At 49.1% G+C, this 22,808-nt stretch overlaps 1 protein-coding gene across 3 annotated transcripts in view; it reads left to right on the forward strand.

Annotated features, from left to right (window-relative positions):
* ATPSCKMT (ATP synthase c subunit lysine N-methyltransferase) overlaps positions 1-22,808 on the forward strand; it is a 326,966-nt gene that overhangs the window by 52,887 nt on the left and 251,271 nt on the right. For all 3 annotated transcript variants that reach the window (XM_078687622.1, XM_078687621.1, XM_078687623.1), the window contains exon 2: positions 8,717-8,991. In XM_078687622.1, coding sequence (XP_078543748.1) covers positions 8,728-8,991 — 264 coding nt within the window. In that variant the 5' untranslated portion in view covers positions 8,717-8,727. The remainder of the gene's footprint in view (positions 1-8,716; positions 8,992-22,808) is intronic.

A 22,808-nucleotide genomic window follows, 5' to 3' on the forward strand; every position in this document is an offset into this window, starting at 1 on the left:
ATCAGTGCACTGTCGGTGAGGAAAAGTGGAAATGGGAGTAAGTTACATAAAGTGTAAAAGTACCAATAGTAATATAATAATATAATACTGCAATAAAAGTTACATAAAGTTACATAAGTTACATAGGTGTAAAGTGTGAGAAGTTGGCCTGATATGCAGTGCTCACTATTCTAGTGATCACTATGTATCAGTCCAAACAACCCTTATTGATGTTTGGTTGTAAGTCAACCTGATAGACCAGCTATCCTAGTAGCATGGACACGTGAAGTCTTTAGGCTAAACTCTAGAGGGCGTGTTAAGCCAGCTGTTTTACCATCACATTTACCCCTTGAACACCAAGTGAAAGGACACCACACAAGTTGTTATGAAAAATAAAGTATATTTATTTATAACAAGACTACCCTGGCTCTTTATGAGACAGGGAGCTAAGCACACAACAAAACTCTTAAAGAAATACTTAAAGTCGCACAATTTACACAAATGCCCGAGGGGCACGAAAAACCATATACTACACAAGTGGAATGCGAATTACTAGCAGGTAAGTAACTATTCTCATAGGCTTTAGGATCGCTAGGACTAATCTACTGAACCTTCAGATTGCAAGCAGGAGGCCTAGGGACGTCGTGTGCAGAGTGGGAACTCTCACGCGTAAGGCGGGAAAAAGTCTATGGAGGCTAGTAAAAGCAAAGTTAGTGTTCTCGGGCGAACCCGACTAAGTAGAGCTGAAACGACAAAGGATCCTGACACTTAGATAGTTAGACTATGCTGGAGCACCGAAATGCTCAGGTTACCTAGCCCAGGGGCTGCGGCTGCATAGGGCTGAAAAGACGTCGGAGATCCTCGTTGCAGTCTATGGAGCCTGAAGAAAGAAGTTGCTGGCAGGCGACCAGTGAAGAAGTTCGTGGTGATCCAAGCCTGGATCAGGGAAGAAGGAGACCTGTAAGCAGAGGGGACCAAGTTCTGAATCACTAGCCAGTGATTAGGTGGGCACCAGGATGGCACCGGACGAAGTCACCTCGACCAGGTGAGTGAGCGACGCTGGGCTCTGCAGTCTCTCGGACCAGGAGGCGTTGTTGGCGACCAGGATGGAGGTGCGAGCTGTCCCACGGTGGTATCTGCTGTCGACGTCGCTGGACCCAGGATTGGGGCAACAACTCTTGGCAAATGCAAGCCCACGTGGTGGACTCAAAATGGCGTCTGGAGTGGACCAGGAGGGTCCGGGGTGCTCCTCTGTTGGAGGGGAGCAAGGGCCAGTCTGGAGCAACCAGACCAGCGGTGTTGTCGTCGTGGTTCGTCGTCAGAAGGGCCACTAGCCAATGGGCAAGCGACCTGGACAACGCGGTGAGCAGCAAAGAGCAGAAGGGCCCCACGCAGATCTCGTGGATGCAAGGGGGCTGGACTTCGGTGCTGGAGCTGCTCAGAGTCGGGGCTTCTCGAACCCCAAAGCACTCACGTGAGGATCCCTCAGTAGTCGTGTTGGGCAAGCGTCGTGCAGTCTTGAAGATGGCCGGTCCCTCGAGGTCTCGTCACACCCACAAATCTCAGCTGGGCTGATGATGCAGGTAGAGGTCAGAGGTGCCAGGGAAGCCGGTTCTCGTCGAGCTGGGCAGTCTTGATCCGGAGGAGAGACTTACAGCAAACCGCGATGCTTGGATGGTGCCTGCTGCTGCAGGGTGACTACTCCTTAGTCACAAGGGAGAAATCTTGAGAAGAAGTCTTGAGTTCCTTTCGTGGAAAGTAGTTTCAGGATTCAAAGATGATCTAATTTGGAAGGGGGCCTGCTCCTACCTTTATCCTGCAAAAGGGGGCTGGCACGCGACTAAGTCCTGCCCTATGGGTGGGACTAGGAGGGGGGTGGTTACACCCCTCTCCTTTGTCCGGTCTCTCCCCAGGTCAGGGGCTGGTGTGCCCCCAGAACTGGTTTGAGCCGGCCTATGCATAGTGAGCACCGGGGTGCCACTTGCAGAAACCTTCCTTTCAGCCCTGCCTACCTAGGATACACAAAATCCTGTCTGGGATGGTGCTGGCACCGCCCCTGACAGGAAACCCTTTGTCCTGGCCTCCGTTGCTGGAAGGACTCCCAGCAGCAGGAGGGCAGACTTGTGTCTCGGTGGCAGCATCCATTTTGTGGAAGCTGAGGCTATGTCTGACTTTAACCGGGGTTACAGGTTACCAACATGTCGTGTCCCTCTAGAAGGGTGGAATGCTAACCCCGTCGCCAGAATTGGCGAGGGGTTAGTATTCCAATTCGTATGACACCTTACTCGACATGTTTTGATAATGCTATACCAAAGTTAGCATTTGACCGCAAGGTACATAATGCTCTTAAGAGTATATGGTATAGCGTTATCATGGAACAGCTATTAGGACTTGGTTCCGAAAGCTGCAAACAGGCTCAGCTCATGCCAGAGCACCATTTCACATTATTCCACGCACTCTGCCTTCAGGATTGTTAAGGCCTGCCATAGGAGTGACTGATAGGAATATATGTGTCCATTTTAGGGTTAGATATAGGGATACTATATCTAAAGCTAAGGGTGTGTACACCACCTTGCCCCAGCTGTCAAGCAGCCAGTTGTGTCTGTTTTAGTTAGTCAGCCCAGGGGTGGCATAATACATGCTGCAGCCCCTGGGAGACTTCTGGGTACACCTCTGCCCTGGTTACAGGGACACAAGAGAGGGTCCAGTGCCAATTCAGTACCTGGGTACAATTTGGAGTAGAGAGAACAGCTAGGCTGTGGGTCTGATTAGCAGGCCCACAGCCAGGGAAAGTCGTAAACCAGTGAAGCAAAAAGCAAAAATCTGGGGTGATCATAGGATTGCAGACCCTACTCTCCTAAATAAAGTACCAATAGTAATATAATAATATAATACTGCAATAAAAGGCAAACACTTAATCGCATAAAGATTTAAGTACAGAGCTATGTAGAGTCTGTGGTACCGATAGTCAAGAGTAGTCAGAAAGACTAGTCCATGATGGCCGCCAATGAAAAAGGGCGGTCTAAATATGGCCGCCAAGTGAGGGGATCATTAGTCCTCTTTTGGTTGTTACTGTTTTCAGAGCAGGGAAGAGTAGTTTCAGATTCTATTCCGGCTGGCTCAGGATCTTGCATGCCATGGGGAGTCTTATCTCACTTTTTTTGTTATCTTAAGTGGGGCTGCTGAGGGGCCTCGTGGGCTCAGGCGGTACAGGAGGGGATTAGGTGCTCAGTTTATGACCCCCGCCATTTTGAGCAACAGAGGTTTTTGTAAAACAAAGACGAGTGGGGCAAAGTGCGTACCTTTTCCCGCAAAAAATGCATGGGGCAGAGTAAATACCTTTTTCAGCTTTTGCTTCAGTGTGTGTTCTGTAGTCCCAGCCTCAGGGGCAAAGACGATCTTTGCCAGCGTTTGCAGAGGGGGGGAACGACCAGCCACCCCACAGCAAGGCGCCAGCTTCCTCTGGTGTCCTGACGGTGGCTGCAGGCTGAGGACGAGCAGCCAGGCAAACAGCTCACCCGGCAGGGCAGGGAGATCACTCCCGTCGTGAGTCGGCCACCAGGTCTACCACCACCCAGTCAGACCGGCGTATGCAGCGGTGCTTTCAGGCGAGGGACCCTCCAGTGGTCCGCTACAGCTCTCCTCGCCTGTCGTGGCCTCGTCCCGACCGATCCGACAGAACACCCAGCGACCAGCGCCTTGATGCGGACGGGGGGGGGTGGTCCGTCCATCGTTGTAGCCTCGTCCCGGCCAGGCAAAGTACTCAGCGATCAGCGCCTTGAAGCGGGCGGGAGGGGGGCCTCTCTCAACCCTCCGGTGCTGTGGAGCGGGCGGGAGGAGGGGGGAGGGTCCGTCGTTGTAGCCTCGTCCCGGCCAGGCAAAGTACTCAGCGACCAGCGCCTTGAAGCGGGCGGGAGGGGGGGCCTCTCTCAACCCTCCGGTGCTGTGGAGCGGGCGGGAGGAGGGGGGAGGGTCAGTCGTCGTGGCCTCGTCCAGGCCAGGCAACACAACCAGCGACCTGCAGGCAGGCTCCTGGAAAGCCTCGGCCGCTCAGCACAGTATCAGCTCGTATGTGCTCCGGTGCAGCGGAGCGGTCGGGCTCCCGGCATCGCAGCCTGCGTCCTCTGCCATGAAGCGGGGAGGGGGGCCTCTCTCAGCCCTCCGACGCCGCAGGGGCTCTTCTGTTATGGCACGAGCCGGTCGCAGCGATGATCCGCGGGGAAGTGCAGGCTCGGCAGGCTCCCGGGGCTTCAGCTGCACAGTCCAGCAGCGCGATGGAGGAGCCCGGTGGTGGGGGGGACCTCCATATCTTGTCTGATGTATGCCGATGATGTCCTCATTTTTGATCTGACCCCTAAAGGACTAGCAAATCGGTTACATGCTCTTCATGCTTTTGCTGTAGCTCATTGCATGAAAATCAACATTGCCAAAAGTAAGGTGATGTGTATAGCTGGTAAAAAGAAGTGCCGCTCCGTAGATTATGGTTGGCACATTGGGGGCCATAAACTGGAGGTTGTGAAGTCCTATACTTTCCTGGGAAAAATCATCATGGCTAATTTAAGTGAGAGGCTCCATATTGAGCATTGCACGCGCAAAGCTCTAGCCCATGGCAAAGGTTTAAAGTCTCTATACCTGGCAACGGGGAAGCGACACTTCCGGAGTTTACTGGAGGTGTATAGATCAAAAATCCCCGCAACAATATTGTACGGTATTGAACTTATAGAAGTTAAAAATTGGGACTTTTGCCATAAGATTGAGGGGAAACTTTTTAGAGCTCTCTCTTCTCTTAACACTGCATGCTCTGTGGCCGCTTGTAGACTTGATTTTGGCATTAGGAGTAGTTGGGTACAGGGATTATGTGCCCTTGTGCGATGGGTGGCCTGCCTTGCTAGAGCAAAAGAAGGGACAATAAGAGCTCTCCTCCGTAGTGAACTATTGGGTAATTTCAATGAGTTTTCCCAACTTGTATGCAATTTTAGAAAAGCTGTAGCCCTCCTAAAATTAGATGAAAACGTTTTGTTTTCGTACTCTCCCCCACAGTTAAAACTTGCTTTAAAATTTGCCTCGTGGGACTTAAGTTTTCATTCTGACAAAAAGTTTATCTGTGGTAAAAGGAAGGTAGATTTACTCCTTGATTCATATGTGATGAAGCAACCTCAAACCTACGTTATATGGAACCTGCCGCATGGTATTCGTAGATTTTGGTTTCTTTTACGTTATGATCTAATCCCTTTAAATCTACTGTTATCCAAATGGTATGGTTCCTCTGCCTTGTGCAATTTATGTAAAGCGAATATTCAGGACTGCATGCATGTCTTACTGATTTGTCCTGTGCTTCGTAAATTGCGCGCCAGATGGTTAAAAGTTATCTGTCTCCGCCTTGGCATTCTCACCTTAGATGGCTTTTTGCATGCACTTTATTGTCCTCCTAATGAAATGTTCTGCTTCCATATCTTTAACTTTTTTAAAGGTTTTTTAGCTATTTATTAATATGTCCTGGGTGATGTTTTGACTTTCCGATCTTTTGTAGTAGTGATTTATATGTTAGCTTGGTATCAAACTCTTGTTGATGTAAGTGGTATATTTTCTCTGTTTATATGCAAATGTATGTGTTTTGTTTTTATTTTTTTTTTCTGTATATTTTATGTGGCCCTCTTTCGAGAGCCAAAACATAAATAAATAAATTGAATTGAAAATTGGAGTAGTCTCTCAGTATTCAGATCAATGACGAGAGTGCATTAACTTAGTGTCCAACCAAAGCTTTATATCTAAGAAGAGAAAGTGTTTTATTTTACATTCTCAACACAGCCGATAACCAGATTGAGGTGTTGATTCGATGCACTGGCAGCAGTGTAATTATGTGGCTGATGATAGTGTTTATACCCCTACTGTAACTGCCTTCTGACGAACAGGCCCCCCCTGCCTTGGTGCACAGGTCCCCTCTTCTGCTGCAGTTTCTGACCTCTCCTATTTACTGACGGCACCGGCCAGCACCACAGAACTAGCATTGGCAAAGGCAGTAGCATAGCTGCCAAAGTTTCAAATCGCTGTGTGTGACATTTTCATAATTTCAGTGCCATTATGAGTGACATTTCAACGACTATGAGTGACACTTTGTCACAAGCAAAATTAAGCAATGAAGACCAGGGAAACACTTAAACATTAGACATTACACCCATATGAGCAATAAGAAACACTAAGAATGTCTTAGAACTTCAGCAGAGCACAGCCCAGCCCCAGGCTGTAATTTCTTTTTTTTAAAAGACACACACTGAGTAACTGAATTGTATATTAAAAGAGTAAGTTGCGCAGTCTACTAGCCTTATAAGCAATTAACACATAATGTGTGGCACAAATAATGTTTACTTAGTTTAATTAGGATAAATATACTTTACCTGCGCTCACTCTCTGGCACTTGTCATGCCGCCTGCAGACTCCTCCTCACAGCAGCTGCTGAGGTGGCGCCACAGCCCAGTGGGCTGGGGACAGGTTAAGTTGGCTTCCTCCTGCTCTCATCTGACATGGGGCAAGCATCTGTGTAATAGAGGCTTCCTGAGCGCCGGACAGAAGTTCCACGAGGATCGTAATTGCTGTCTTCTCCTGCTAGTGGAATGGGATACACGGGATACACGCAGGTGATACCCACCTTGGAGGGGAGGTTGCAGAGCTTCACTCTGCTGTCTGTCAGATCACCTGATGGACGTGGCTGCTTGATACCTGTGTAATCACTGACAGATTCACAAAAATGCCTAGGGCTGAAAGAATGATGTCACACACCCATTGACGTCGAAGGGTTGATCCAAACGCTGAGGGGCCCAAGAGAGATTTTCAAGGCGAAGATGAAATGTGGCTGAGGGGGCCCCAGGAGCCAGGACTCCCTGGCACCGTGGAAGACGCGGAGCTCTGTGTTATGCATGCCCTGCCTTTGTACCCACAGCCTATGTTCTGCTGAGAGGTACTGGAAGGGTGAGAAACGGAAACCAGAACAAACAAAAAAGAACTTACAGCCAGACATTCCTGTTTACTGCCTCTTCCTTGTGAAGTCTTCGTGACACACAGCACCAGGGTTAGTAAGGCATGTATGTCAGGTGTAGAAACATGGCAAGTTGGCATGAGTCTGTGAAACTCGCAGAAAGTAGGAGCTGGCATCTCGTCATCTGGGGAAAAATCTGTGTCTATCATACTTTTACCAATGTTTTTGTGCTATCTGCAGGTCCAAGATCCTGCTATTCTTTTTCTAATTAAGTGCGCTTTAATTGCCCTCGGCCCGACCTGCACAGGCTCTGGCTGGTACGTACTTGGGCCTGTCCGCAGATGATTTGAGTGTGTGTGCCTGGTGAGTTGCAGGCGGCGGGTGGCACCCCTGGGCGCCGCGGTGACTCTCTCTGGCCTGCAAGGGCTGGCTGTGCCACTGCAGGCCGGCTGGGTTCAGGCGAGGCCGCTATTCAGACCGTTTTCTGCCCTGCCTGTGGCCTCCGAGTCCTCACAGTAATCGGGCTGCGGCAGTCCTGACTCCTCGTGAATAAAACAGGGGTCGGGCAGCTGGTAATATTGTCCTGGCGGCCGGTCAGCGCTGTAATCCCGGCGGGTCACCTGTTTCTGAATCGGCTGCACTTGAAAGGAAAAAGAAACAAGCTGTGACCTAGCAGGACGGGGACCCGGTCTGGTGCGAACTGCCTGCAGAGGAGAGCTGCGGGTGGAGCGCCATCACTGAATTTGCCGCGCTACCAGCAACATACAGCCTGGGGCAGCCTTGCTCAAATCTCAAGGCACCAGGATGTGACGTACATGGCGCCGGCAGATAAGCAAGCAACCTGACTGGTGGTCCGTCCCGGTGATCAACATTGTAGCAGAGCAGACTGTGAGCCTGCCAGCACTGTAGCCTTAGCTAACAGTGGGAGGCAAAGCTTCGAAGCTCGGGGACTCAGAGCAGTCATGGGGATTAACTATTTACGAACTAGACCCAGCAGCTGCTGGCATGGCAGCACGTCTCACGGAGCAGCAGAGCTGTGCACAGGCGCCGTCGGCGGCACGAGCTGGTGAGTCGGCAAAATGCGTGACAATGCATTTCAGTGCGGTGATGCGGAACACCGCACTGAAATGCGTGAGTGTCACACCTGATGCGTGATACTTGGCAGAACTGCAGTAGATCTTGGCTTTGACTGCGACCGGCTATGGCAATGTTTTGTAGCCATGCTGTACTGCAGACGGCTGATGTGCAGCATGGTTAATCTAATAAAAAAGCCCATTCTTGCTGGCCGCCTCTTTATTATTTGTTTTGTGGTTTTTTACATTAAACATTTTTTTTTTGCATTTATGGCTTTGAGGCAACACAACGGCAGGGCAGGAGAGAAGTGGAGCTGGAGATGACAGGCGAGAGAGTTTGGGCAGAGCACAAAAAACGAAGGATTGTCAGGAGGGGTTAGGGGCAAGCAGTAAAAATATGCTTCAACCGAAAATATGACTGTGCTGTTTAATTTAGTTTGGAAATTTTGTTAGAAAATATATCTGCTTATTTTGCTTAGTTTGCTTATTAGTCTTTGCTCTAATATTTAAATTAGTATTTGGTAAACATAAAAACATATTTGGTACACCAATCTCTTCAGAATTATCATCACTTCTGGAAGGAGCATCTCCAAAGTTAAACCTTCTAAATAAGAGTGTACAGCAACATTTATGTAGGAAACAATAAAATACATACTTTTATTTGGAAAAGGTTTCTGTTTTATATCTACAGGTACAACAGTGATGTCTAAAGTATTTGAAGAAGGACATTCCATTTCTCACGCAAGTACCACAAGAAAAAGAAGCTGGGGTCTTCTGGTTACTGGACTAATTGGTGGCACATTGGTAGGCCTTTATGCCGTAGCCACTCCATTCGTAACTCCTGCACTCAGAAAGATTTGCCTTCCTTTTGTGCCTGCAACTACAGCTCAACTTCAAAATGTTCTGAAAATGCTCCAGAAGAGATCTGGATCTTTGGTTGACATTGGAAGTGGAGATGGCCGCATCGTAAGTTTAAAATATATATTTGTGAATATGTATGGGTGTAGTGGGTTTTGAAAAGAATGATATATGACTGAGTTGAGTTATTTGGCAAAACTGGGGGCTGTGGAAAGATTAGCGAGTAAACATGGACGTTGATTGATTGATTTAATACCAAAATACTTCATGTTGCTGAGATAGAAACAGTGACATTGAAAGAGAATGCTGACAAGTATGTAAGCATTTTTTTAAATCTTTATTTTTGTGCAATAAATAAAAATGAATAATAATTTTCATGTTGGATCCATTGTGTAGATGCTGAGGTAATATGATAACAGTTGAAACATTTTTAATATGAGGTATGGAAGTGTGTTTATTAACATAATTCAGTTATGCCACATTTATGTGAAAAGTAAACTCCATTTTCGATAAAAACGGATGCTGTTTCTTTAATTCTCTCCTGTATTTACCACCTTCCCATAATGCCCCAGTGTATAGCTTCTCTCCTGACAACCTCTGCAGAGCGAAGACAACCGATGTAATGGATTATTCCTAACAGTTATAAATACAAAGCTTTCAATGAGTTTCTAGTGTTTCTGATGTTTAGCATTTCCAAGGTCTTTCCACTATAGTTCCGCTGCGTAGACTGGTCCTATTCATTTGTGTGAAATGAATTTGTTGAAATGTTTCATATTTTGTTTTAACATCTCTGGATTGCAGTAGCATTGAAGATGCAGGGTGCTTTCTTAAAATGGGAAAGTGCTATGTGCTAAGGTACTAACGTTTACAATTCAAATTTGCTAAAAATGTTGTTATGATCATGCCACGATGAATCTGCTGTTTTAACTCATTTGTTAAGCAATAATTGTGTATAGGAAATCCCTTCATTTTGAGGGGTGAGCCAGAAAATTGTTTTTTTAAATTATAAATATTTTCCTTAGTACCTTTTTGAAATGCATAACATTGCAATGCAGACGTGGGAGATCCCCAGTTACCCTCACACAGAGCCAATACATGAAGAATACAGTTATAAATTGATATTCGCATATTCTCCTTCTGCCAGTTTTCCTTTAATGCATTTATCATCACTGCGACTCCGGGTAAGTGGGAGTTTCGCCTCCCCTGCAATTATTCTACTAATGCTAGTTGGGAGTTGCCTGACTCAGCACTCATTTCTAGTCTGTTGTATCGCAACCAGGGGCTCCAGATCTTAGAGAATTTCTTTGGGCACCCTCTTGCTTTGTAAGTCACCCTTTTCGCCCCCATATAGAGGTACATCCCAGTTCTCCATTCGGTTATCGTTGGAGTAGTGGGGGCACACCAATACTTTGCTATGTCCCTTTTGGCCACCACTATTCCTAGGTTACATAGCGTGAGGGTATGCCAGGGTACATCTATGTCTGAGGGTATGCCAAAGAGGGCGTATTTGGCATCCGTTGGCAACTGTGACTCAATTGTCCTGCATAGATTCTCAGAAATCTGGGCCCAATATGATTGTAAGTGTGGGCACTCGAATATGGTTTTGATGTATGCCGCTATGTCCCTGCCACACCGCAAACACTCTGGAGATTCCGCTCGACCAATTCTATCGAGGCGGTGTCTACCAAAGTACCTTTTATGTAAAAGTTTGAATGATATCAGTCATCATCTTAGTCTAATTCTACCTCTCTTGGGTGCATTAGAGCATCCTCAGACCACGTCATCAAGTTCCCCTAGAGTGTTTTCCCATTGAGTCCTTAGACCTTTTAAATTGTCTGGGATATTATTCATCAAAGTCTTATATGTCCATGAGATAGCCTATTCTGTTATTTTCTTCCATTCAATGGTGCATATTTCGGGTATATTGGTGTCAACCCTTTCAGCCCGCCATGCGTGTTGTAGTTGCAAGTACTGATATCTTTGGTTGTCACTTAACTGGTACTCCCGTTGTAGGGAGCTGAAGGGGATCAGGGACCCTTCCTCAAAGAGTTCTCCCAGCCCCCATATTCTGATTGTATCCCATATCCCAAAGCCTCTGTTTTCCCAGCTCTGGTAGGCGTACCCCCTTTCCATAGTGGGGTCTCCTTTGTAAGTTTTTTTTTATCCCATTTCATTTGCCTCTCCACCCCATTCCATGCCTCGATTAACCTCTGGGTCACAGGCAAAAGTTGTCGGGGTCACATGCCCCCATATATATAGTGCAGATATGTGTGGTGTTCAAATTGACTTCTCTCTAGTGTATATGTCGGGTGGTCTCCTGGGAAGTGTCCCCATTCGTTGATGTGTGCCGCACTGTAAAAGGTTTGTGTCCCGGAGAGCAATCCCACCGTTATATGGGTTGCGCTGAAGCGTCTGGAGCGCAATCCTCGGTTGGCATCCATCCCAAAGTAGTGTACGCACCTCTGTATCTGTTATCTTAAAAATGGCCCCTGGTACCATATTGTAGGTATTCTGGAGGACATAAAGTAACTTAGGGAGTGTAACCATTTTAAACATTGCTGCTCTATCCAATAAGGTCAGAGGCAACCTTCTCCATCATTCTACCTCCCCATGGAATTTGTTTAGCGTCCTCCGGATATTGCGGGCAAGACTCAGCGTGGCATTGGTAGTTATGTAAATGCCTAAACTCTTAAATCCTTCATGGTCTACCTATAGTTGACTATGGAGTTCCCTTGTGTCTATGGGTCCCCCAGTTGGGTAAAGAGTGGATTTGTCCCAGTTGATTCTGTAGCCAGCATGTTGTCCACAGTCTTCGAATATATGTAAAATGATTGGGAGTGTCTCAGAGGGATTGGTGACATATAGGAGGATGTCGTTGGCGTATAATGAGATCCATTCGTCTCGGCTTGCCACCGAACCTATAGTAAATCCACTTATGTCTGGTGGGCCCTGACTAGGTAAATTTGCAACAAGTATGGGCTCAATAGGCTAGAATTCACTTAAAGAATTCTGCAGGAATTCCATTTCATCCTGGGGTCTTCCCAGTTTTAAGTTTACCTATCGCCGTTGTTACTTCTTCTAGGGTTAGCTCTTTGTCAAGACCTCTCGGTCCTCTGAGGACTGGGGGGGACGATCAATTGTGTGTAGATATTTTTGGATTTGGGGTCATTGTGCAGTGGTCCTGGCTCTGTATAGAGCTGTGTAATAGCTCGCGAAGGCGTCTGCTATATCCTGTGCTGATGTTAATGTATTATCTTCCTCATGTAAGGCGGACACCCATCTAGCTTCTCTCTCTTTCCTTTCCAGCCATGCTAGAAGCTTTCCCTCATTATCTCCGGTATCATGGAGCCGATGTTTTGTGGCCAGGAGGTGCGATTTACCTCTCAGCAGACTAGGGCTAAGTATTCCTTGCGTGTGATTGATATCTGGTGTAGGAGGAGTTTGTCTGTATCTGGGCCCATGTCCATCTCCAGTTCGAGGAGATGACTTTCCAGAGCTTCCGCCTCTTGGTTTTCCTCATTCCTCTGGTATGCTATTGTGTTTTGCACCCTATCTTGTAACACAGGTTTAAAGGCCTCCCAAAGGACCACCGTGGAGGACACCGAGCCCTCATTTTCTCAGAAATATAATTCTGAGCTCGTCCTAATGTCTTGAACAATTTCTGCATCTCGGTGGTCCAGTGCGCTAAGCCTCCAATCATTATTTGTTTTCTGGGGACGCCCTTCTGTTTTGAGCGATAGGGTGGAGTGGACGGACATGCCCCTTGCCAGGTATTCCACCATAGCCACTGACATTATTCCCCCCCGCCGGGGCCAGAAGGTAATCAGTCTGGAGAGGGCTTTGTGGGCTCCCGAGAACTAAGAGTAAGCATGGTCTGTGGGGTGAATCAGGCGCCAGAGGTCGATGAGGCCCAGTGTCTGCATAAATCTGGCCAGTGGCGTATTCCCTCGTTGTTCAGTACTTCTATGTGCGATCCATGTACAGATCTGCAACATCGTTGAAGTTTCCTCCCACTATGTGTGTGGAAGATTCTGAGCACAGTACGATCTCAGTTATCCTGTCTAGGGTATGCTACTGTAGTCTTGGTGGTGCATGTACCCTAACTAGTGTGAGCTCAACCCCTTGCACTGCAGCATATGTGCCATTCGGGTCTACCCAGATTCTATGTATATGGAAGGGAGGGGATTTTTTAATGAGGATGGCCACCCCCATGAAGCCCGAAGAGAATCCTCCATGTGCCAGTGTTGTGGATGTTCCTCTGCTTAGGAAAGCACAGTGTAATTCCTCAAGGAGAACTATATCCGGTTTCCGCGTTTTAGGATAAGTGGCAACCAGCACCTCTTGATTTTATGGCCTAAGCCATTGACAATTCATGTCAATATGAAATACCCTTCCTCACTCCGAATCTATGATGCTGGTCCTGCCATTATTCTTGTCTGTATCGTAGAAGAAGTGTAGGCTTGTCTCTGTGTGTATGGTCTCCTCGTCTGTTTATGCAACAACCCCTTTTAAACTGCCTCTTCCTTATCTTCTTCGAACTGGAGATCCCCTCTGTCCCTTCCCTCCCTCCCCACTCTCTCCCCCTGCCCACGCACTTTCCCCTAACTATCAACATGACAACTGTGTCGTGGGGTTAGCTTGAGAGGTCTTTAACCCCCCGTACCCATTAATAAGGAAACAACATCCTAATTGGGGGCATGCCTAAATGTTAGACTTCTAGACCCTTCTTTGATGTAGTGTGAGAGTCTCGAACTGCACCAGGTACTGTCTTTTCGGCCTCTGACAGGCCAAAAAGCTTCATCCTTCCTCGCTCCTCTTGTGCAGTATTTTCAGGGAGTGTTCTCCTGCTGCAGTGTCCTGTTCAGGCTCCTCCAGGTGGGCAATCTTTTGCAAGAGCAGATGATCACTTCCCGACCTGGTCGAGATTTCCAATACTGAGGGCTCAGGGGAGGCCTGTCTCCTCAGTTGGTTTTTTGAGGGTTTCTTTCCAGTTTTGATTTATGGCTGACCATCCTCCGTGTCTGAGGAATGGTTCTTCTCCTCTATTCTACCCCGAGGTTTGTAGGGGTGCCTCTACATGGTTTGCCTTTGTGTCTTGAGCCACACGTTAATTTTAGTTTTTGATATCGGGGTTCCATATCCGGCTCTTGACCCACAGAGGGGTGTCCTGAAGATTCACTCCTCTTCTGTGTCGGGGGACGTTCCTCAATCCAGCACCATGCGTCCTTTGGTGTTTGGAAGAAGAGTGTTTTACTTTGAAAGATGGCCTCCAGTTTCGCTGGGAAGAGAAGCATGTATTGAATATGGAGAGTTCGTAGTTTATTTTGACCAAATCGAAAGTTCTCCTATGATTCTGGACCTCTTGGGAGTAGTCTGGGAACATCATTATTTTAGTCTTGTCAAGTCTGATTATTCAAAAGATGGGCAATTAGTGGCCGTGGGGGTCCCCCTGTACAATGCATGGTGAAAACTGTGCTTTCCGAAGAGAATTTTTAAGCCATGTATAAGGAGGACAAGGCGCACCGGAAGCGTAGTACAGGCGATGCTGACACACCGCGCGAACCAGAAAACGCCCAGCAGTCCAGTGTCAGCGGGGAAAGGATGCCCTGACGTCACCCTCGGAGGCAGCACAGAAGAAGCGGACACAGAGACAAGTGCAGCGGGAGAGAAGGACGAGACAAAGAGCGAGAGAGGTCGATTGGAGAAGGAAGAGGGAGCCGAACATCGCAGAAGAAAGGAAAACGAGAACAGACCAGTATATACAGTGATTAAGCCCGGCCTCCAACAGAGAGAAGCAGACTCCCCGGGTCCCAACGCCACGACCCTGGTGACGGGTCGTGTCTCAAGGCAAGTTCCTTAGAGGGGGTCGTTCTGGTGTGGATGGTGGGGAGGCACGAAGAGGTAGCTCACAAGTGTTATTATTTATTCTGCACTGCGGGCATTGTCCTCACGTTTCCCCTCCCTCACATCCCGAAAACCGGTGGAGGTAGCACTACGATTATAAGGTAGGGAACCCCTTATTAAAACAAGACTTTTTTTCCCCTACATCCCGCATCGTGTCTCAAGAGACAAGCTGTGTTTTTCCTGGTCCCTAGGACGTAAACACATCCATGGGGAAGTTTCTGAGTATAGCGTCGTGGGACAAGAATGGAATCCAAGTGTGAGGAGGACAGCAGCGCTAGCGGACCGGAAGTGGACGACGGGCTAGCCAAACCCTCCTACCCAGCCGGAAATGAAGAGCGGTCTGGTCTCAACCGAAGCCTGCGAGGTGGGGCTGCTGCCGACAGTGGAAGAGGTGGACCCAGGAGGCGTATGGGTGAAGTTAAAAGGCGGCGAGAGCGGAAAGAAAGAAGCGCAGGAGACGGAGGTGTGCGAAGGATGAGGAAGAAGACAAGCAGAGCGGGAAGACGTGGAGCCAGCGGAGTATCTTGTGTATGGCAACCAAACCCAGGGAGCTGCAGGAGGGAGAATACACCCCGGGTCCCTACGTGACAGCCCTGGATACAGGTCGTGGCTTAAGGCGAGTACAGCTCAGGGGATCGTTTTGGTGGGGGTGGGGGGAGGCACAGGGAGCTAGACGCAGGTGTGGTTCCACCCGAGCGCCAATACAATCCCTCACGGTTCGCCTTCACTCCCACTGCGTGAACATTGGTGATGTTAGCACATGGATAACCAGGGTAAACCGAAGCCCCGTTTTAACCCTGACCTGTTTTCTTTTCTTTCCTGCACCAACGCCCAAGAGAGAGCGAGAAACCCTAAAAGCCCGGAAAACAGCAAGACCCTTATGAGCCGTAGAGGACTCCCGAGAGGAAGAAAAGGAAGGGACTGTCTCCCACTAGTTTTTCTTTGGGTTACCTTATTCAGAAAACTGTGCACTGACACTATTGAATGGTCTTCAATCCCCACAGAAAAGGCCAAGACTCAGAACATAATAAAAACAAGTGCAACACCCTACAGGGTCCTGTGGTCCCTCTTGTCTCCCGAGCACCCCACTCCCTAGAACGTGGTGTCAGAAGTGGGATCCACACCCCAAAGTGTTGTACCATGACACAACCCGTGTCTGTAGAGAGCATTATCTCCCAGCTCGCGGAAGGACAACGGCACCTGCAACTGGTGCTGGAGCAACAAGTCCAAACTGCACAAAGGAATAGGGAAGTCGTGCAGGACGCTCTAAAGGAACAGGCCAACCTGCTCACAACTAATCAACAAGTACAGGATACCGCGATATTACGGCTCACAGATGCCATTGTGAGCACCAAGGTGCTCCCTAATGTCCCGGGGTCAGTTTTACAGAAATTCCAAGAGGGAGAAGACCCGACTATTTTTTCATAAATTTCAAAAGGGTGGCGACCACCACTGCCTGGCCCCAAGAACAGTGGAGCCAATACATCGCCCATCTCCTGTCAGTACAGCTACAGGCAGCCTACCAGGCTGCCAACCCCGCGGGTACCACTGCCTATGAGGAGGTCAAAAGAGCAATTCTCGAGCGCCTGGATTGCAACCTGGAGTTTTACAGAACAAAGTTCCGAAAAGAGAGATGGACTGCAGGACACAACCTACGTGCTCTCTACTACTGGATCAATGATCTGGGCAACCTGTGGTTGAGGCACCATACTTCCAGCTTGGAAGAATTAACTGAGAAAGTGTATATGGAGCAGTTCCTGGATGCATTGCCCTCCAATACCCGTTCATGGGTAAAACGGCACCCCGACCTAACTTCTCAACGGCGGTGGAGCTGGCGTGCGCTTTTCATAGGTCTCCTGAGTTCAAGGCTGGTATACCACAGAATCCCTACAACGCCCCGAGAAGTATGCCTCGACCAGACCCTGAACCCCAAACAGCACCCCACATGCCTCCCAAGCACGTTTTCCCCTCCCAGGGCCAAGCGGACAAGTGCAACAATGTTATCACTGTGCGGAGTGGGGGCATATTGCTCAACAGTGTCCCCAGCGGCCGAACCCATGGAGGTGGGGTACTCCAGAGGGCGGATATATGTAACAGGGAAGGGCTCCCACCAGTACAGGAAGTAAGTCCTCTTAAATGGAAAGAAACAACAAGTCCTGTTGGACGTGGCAAACGACCCTCACCTTTGGAAGGTGGATGTCATTCCTTCTCTACTCGAGGCTGTCATCATTGGTACAGACCACCCCAAATTCGAGCAGTATCTCGACGAGACAAAAGAGAACACCTCAGCTTGGGTACATGAACCGCCTTTTAGTGAAAGCGACATAGGAAGCACAAAGGGAAGGAACAAAAAGAGTAGACTAGAAAGACAGAGGAGATGAGGGGCTTTACACGTTCACATCCATCATGCCCTGCTTTTCCTCTCTCTCTTGCAAACACAGATAGGACGACTCCTGTTAGCTTCCGCACAGCCCAGCGGGAGGACAACACCCTTAGGCATGCGTGGGAACAGGTCCAAGAACAAGAGCTAGACCAGGTAGGACCCTACTTTCTTGTCCAAAGGGGATTGTTATACAGGGCTGCGAAAGGGGGTACCCACACTGCCACACAGTTACTCGTTCTCCTTCCCTTTCGCGAGCATGTTCTGCAACTGGCACACAATCAGACAGGGGGCGAACACTACGGTAAAGAGAACACCTTGAAATACCTGTTGGGTATATTCTATTGGCCGGGGGTTTACAGAGATGTAGCAAAACACTGCGCAGCATGTGTACGATGTCAATACACAAATCCAGGAGGAGTAAAGAAAGCCCCCTTGTACTCTTGCCCATCATCGACGTCCCGTTTAAGCGGGTGGGGATGGATCTAGTTGGGTCCCTGCCTCCCTCAGCCAGAAGACACAAGTACATACTAGTCATAGTGGATTATGCTAGCAGGTACCCAGAGGCCTTTCCTCTATCCAGCATGCCCACTCCTACCATAGCCCAGGCCATGATTTTGTTTTTTTCGAGAGTATGGTTTCCACCTGAGATTTTAACAAACCAGGGGACCCCCTTTATGTCCTGTCTAATGGCACAAGTCTGTTCGATACTGTGCATAGACCAGATCCAGACCGTGGTATACCCCCCCAAACGAATGGCCTTGTGGAGCGCTATAACAAGACCATCAAAAGCATGCTTCGCAAGGTCATCTCGGAGACAGGGAGGGACTGGGATAAAAACATACCCCTAGTCCTCTTTGCCATCAGGACACACTACCAGAGGTCCAACGGCTACTCCCCTTTCGAACTATTAGTTGGACGATAACCCAGGACGCTATTGGATATGGAGGTCGAGCCATGGGAGGGGGAGGAAGAGGAAGGAAAGCCCTTGGCACGATACGCCGCTGATCTTAAGTCTGCAGTAACCCTGCTATAGGGGTTAGTGCATGACAACATGGAAAAAGCCCAGGGGACTCAAAAGACATGATCAAAACAGCCTGCTGAGGGAATTCAGCCCAGTTGACAAAGTGCTTCTCTTACTCCCAACTACTGAGAACAAGCTATTGACGCAATGGCAGGGCCCCTACATTATGGACAAGAAAGTAACCCCAGTCACGTATAGTGTCCTACTACCCCTGCGGGCTGGAGGTCTACCACTTGAACCGTCTCAAAAGTTGGGAGGAACCCGCTTTGCCTAAGGAAAAAGGAACACCTGTAGTCCTCGTGAGTACCGACAAACACCTAGATATTCCCCTAGCAAACACTCAGGAACCCGGGACTGAGGCAGTCCCAACTGGGGACATCTTATCCCCGCACAAAAAGCACAACTGCTTGCACTGCTGGAGGGCTTTCCAGGCCTCTTTTCTTCCACCCCGGATTGACCACCATGGTACAACACGATATTATATCGCTGGACCATACCATCATAACACAAAAACCCTATCGCATTCCATCAGCAAGAAGATAAGCAGTTGAAAAGGAAGTGACTGCCATGTTACAGGCCCACATAATAGAACCCTCTCAAAGTAACTGGTGCTCCTCTATTGTGATCATGCCAAAACCCGACCGCAGCCTGCGCTTCTGCATTGATTTCTGGCGAGTGAACGAGATCACCAAGTTTGATACCTATCCCATGCCCAGAATCGACGAACTGATTGAACGGCTAGAAAAAGCGAGGTACATGTCAACCCTTGATCTCACTAAGGGATATTGGCAAATTTCCTTGACCTCACAAGCCAGAGACAAAACAACATTTTCAACCCCCTCGGTTCTCTATCAGTTTAAAGTGCTCCCCTTTAGCTTACACGGGCCACCAGCCACCTTTCAACGTCTGATGGACAGGATTTTGAGACCCCACACAGAATACGCCACCGCATACCTCGACGACATCGTCGTCTTCAGACCAACATGGGCGGACCATCTGAAACATTTGGCTGCTGTGTTTTCGGCCATCAGAGCCGCTGGCCTCGCGATAAAGTCAAAGAAATCCCTGTTAGTCACTAACTCCATCCAGTACTTAGGTTATACAAAACAGGAAGGCCACAAGTAAGCAAAGTTGAAGCCATCAGGGCAATCCCTGCCCCATCCACCAAACGAGACATACGCTCCTTCCTAGGATTCATTGGGTATTTCCGTAGGTTCATCCCTAACTTTTCCTCCGTAGCCAGCCGCCTGTCTGGCCTCTTGACGAAGAAGTACCCCTCCCGTTTACCCACCTGGGACCCCAAACACGAGGATAGCTTTCAGGCCCTGAAAAACGCCATCTGCACAGCCCCTGTATTACACTGTCCTGATTCATTCTACAAACCGATGCTTCTGTCCTCGGGCTGGGTGCTGTGCTATATCAGCCGGACTCTATAGGGGACCTCCAGCCTCTTCTCTTTATCAGCAGAAAACTGTTCCCCCGAGAGAAACATTACTCCACGAAAGAGATGGAGTGTTTAGCTATAAAATGAACTATAGAAGCCCTGTAGTACTTCCTGTTGGGACACCCGTTTGTTGTACTCACTGATCACGCCCCTCTCACTTTGCTTGTAAAGAATAAGGACACCAACCCCTGCATCCTTTTGTGGTTCTTAGCTTTGCAACCTTTTTCATTCCAGATGATGCACGTTCCCGGAGCCAGGCAAGTGAGTGCCGATTACACGTCCAGACACTCGTTCACAGAATGGCCCCAACGTCCATTCCTGGGGTAAGTGGTCTGTGAGAAGGACAGCAGCGCTGCGGACCGAAAGTGGTCGACGGGTGAGCCAAACCCTCCTACCCAGTCTGAAACGAAGAGCGGTCTAGTCTCGACTGAAGCGTACGAGGAGGGGCTGCTGACAACAGCGGGAGAGGAGGACCCAGGAGGCGGAAAGAAAGAAGCACAGGAGACGGAGGCGAGGTGTGCGAAGGACGAGGAAGAAGACGAGCAAAGCTGGAAGACGTGGAGCCAGCAGAGTATCTTGTGTACGGTGACCAAAACCAGCGGGCTGCAGGATTGAGAAGGTGTCCCGGGTCCCTACGCCACGGCCCTGGATACGGGTCGTGGTTTAAGGCGAGTACCGCTCAGGGGATTGTTTTGGTGGGGGTGGTCGGGAGGCATGGGGAGCTAGAGCACGCAGGTGTGGTTCCACCTGAGCACCAATTCTATTCCTCACGGTTCCCCTTCCTCCCACTACGTGAACATTGGTGACAGTAGCACTGAGAGAACAAGGGTAAACCGAAGCCCGGTTTTAACCCCAACCTGTTTTTTTCCCCTCACCAACGCCCAAGAGAGAGCGAGAAACCCCAAAAGCCCGGAAAACAGCAAGTCCCAGAGGAGCCGAAGACGACTCCTGAGAAGAAGAAAAACTAGGGACTGCCTCCCACTAGTTTTTGTTTGGGTTACCTTATTCAGAAAACTGAGCACTGACACTGTTGAGTGGTCTACAAACCCCACAGAAAAGGCCAAAACTCAGAACATAATAAAAACAAGTGCATCACACTACAGCGTCCTGTGGTTCCTTTTGTCTCCCGAGCACCCAACTCCCTACACCAAGGCAGAGACTTTCCGGACTAATTAATATTTTGTTTTCCTCCCGGTCTCCACCCAAGGATTACAGAAAAATAAAGGGATTGAAAGACTAGTCAATACCTCTGCCGCGTCTGTTGTCCTCTTCCATCAAATAAACCCCCCCCCCCCTTTTACACAATGCATGCAGAAAGGCTCTGGCATCTGACCCCTCAATTGCCTCCGGGTAGCCTATGAATCGCAGATTGTTTCTAGGCGTGCGGTTTACCGCATCACCCACCTTCCAGGTGATCTCTTTCATGGAGGCTGAGAGGTGAGTAACCTCCTTATGCAAGGTGTGTGCCTCATCTTCGACCTCCGATATGCATTGTTCCACTAGTGTGGCTTTTTCAGATATATTGTGCAGAACCTGCCTGAGTAGGGTAAAGTCTGAGCAGACTTCTATTTTACTTACCAATGCTTCTCTTGAAGATTGTATCGCCTGTAGGAGGTTTTCATTATCTGGCATCTTTGCAGATCCCTGGATGTCCCTGGGGCGCAGCCATAACTTTATCATATTTTTCCATCTTTCCCTGTCTCTGTGGCTTCGGCTCCTTATCCCTTGCCATTGGGGATTACCGTGTTCGGGTATACCTGCGTACTGGTGCATGGATCAAGGACACCGCCAGCCCAGAACCCCATCCATTGTTGGTTAAATCAATACATTAACAGCCCGCATTTCTCGGCTATTTGTAATTCTGTGCTTATCTTTTCTTTGCCTTATGTGTTTTTGCTGACGCTCGCCGTGTGTCCTTCAGAGCCAGGCTACTCTCCAAGTGTATTCCCCGAGTCTCTCCTTAATTGAAGGGATCTTGTTGGCCCATATACTGTTGAACGCACTCTTCTCTATAGGGGGCCTGGGTTGGAGCTGTGAGCTCGCTGAGGCGCCGTCCCTTTACTGTTTTTGTACTCTTTCTCAGCCCCCGATCCAAGGATAATATACAGTGTCTCCAGTCTTCAGGCCTATCTAGCCCTTTGGTTTCCAGGTACTCGTTTGTGGTGAAGTGTCAAAGGGGGCTGCCTGTTTCCCATTTGAGGTAGTGCCAGGGGTAGTAGTCCGACAACCCCTCCGTGGTAACAGCTCACGTTAGGCCACACGGCCCGTGCTGGCATACTGCCACCAGTAGAGCCAAATACCACCCAATAGAGGGGGGAAGTGCCACCTGCCTCATATATCGCAGAGTGGAAACATCCCACTATGTAAAGAAAGGGTTGTTAAATCATAGGGGTGGATCGAAATTTCACAGCTACCTGTCCAGACAGTTCTTGTTGCTGCCTTTGGTAACTTGCAGACTCCTCAAATGTGTCTTCCCCCCACTGAGGGAAACCCCCCGCCGCCAACACCTTCTCAGATCGCACACTACCACCGCAGAATCCCACTCCGGGGCGATGCACGATTTTCAGAAGCCCGCTGTCTCGTTTGAGGACGAGGACCAATACCACTGATCTTCTCCGAGTTAGGTAGCGCAATGTCGGCTTGTACGCGGTAAACCCTACCGCAGGCTCACAGTCCTCACTCCTATGGTGCGGGCCTCCCACAGCAGGGGCCCCCTTTGGCTGAGCGGTGAAGCGCTCTCGGGTCTTTGCCACTCAGTGTACGCCGGGTCAGGATTTCTCCGCACCAAGAGGGTGAGGCTGGGCCAGTGCAGCAGTTTCCGCCAGCCTCCTCAATCTCCAGGTAAATGGTCTGCCCGCTGTAGCTAACCCCCTTGGCATTTGTTTCTGTCTTGGGTGGGTCGCTGGAGGGGATCAGGCCAGTCCTCAAGGTGGTAGCTCTCCCAGTGCTCGTCCGGACCTTCACAGCAGGGTTGCTCAAGTGCCGAGTTCCCCGGCTTACCTCCCTAGGACGGGTGAAGTCCTCCACAGGGAGCCACCACTACATGTTACGGTCTCCAAGTCTTGTTGAGTCGCAGTGGCGCTCGTGTTTCCCCTGCACCTTATTTCACTGTCATGTAGCATGTAGGGACCTTATCACCTGCGATTCACGAGCTGATGGAGCTAAGAAGGCAG

The sequence above is a fragment of the Lissotriton helveticus genome, chromosome 4_1 (genome assembly GCF_964261635.1).
Source record: "Lissotriton helveticus chromosome 4_1, aLisHel1.1, whole genome shotgun sequence".
NCBI lineage: Eukaryota > Metazoa > Chordata > Amphibia > Caudata > Salamandridae > Lissotriton > Lissotriton helveticus.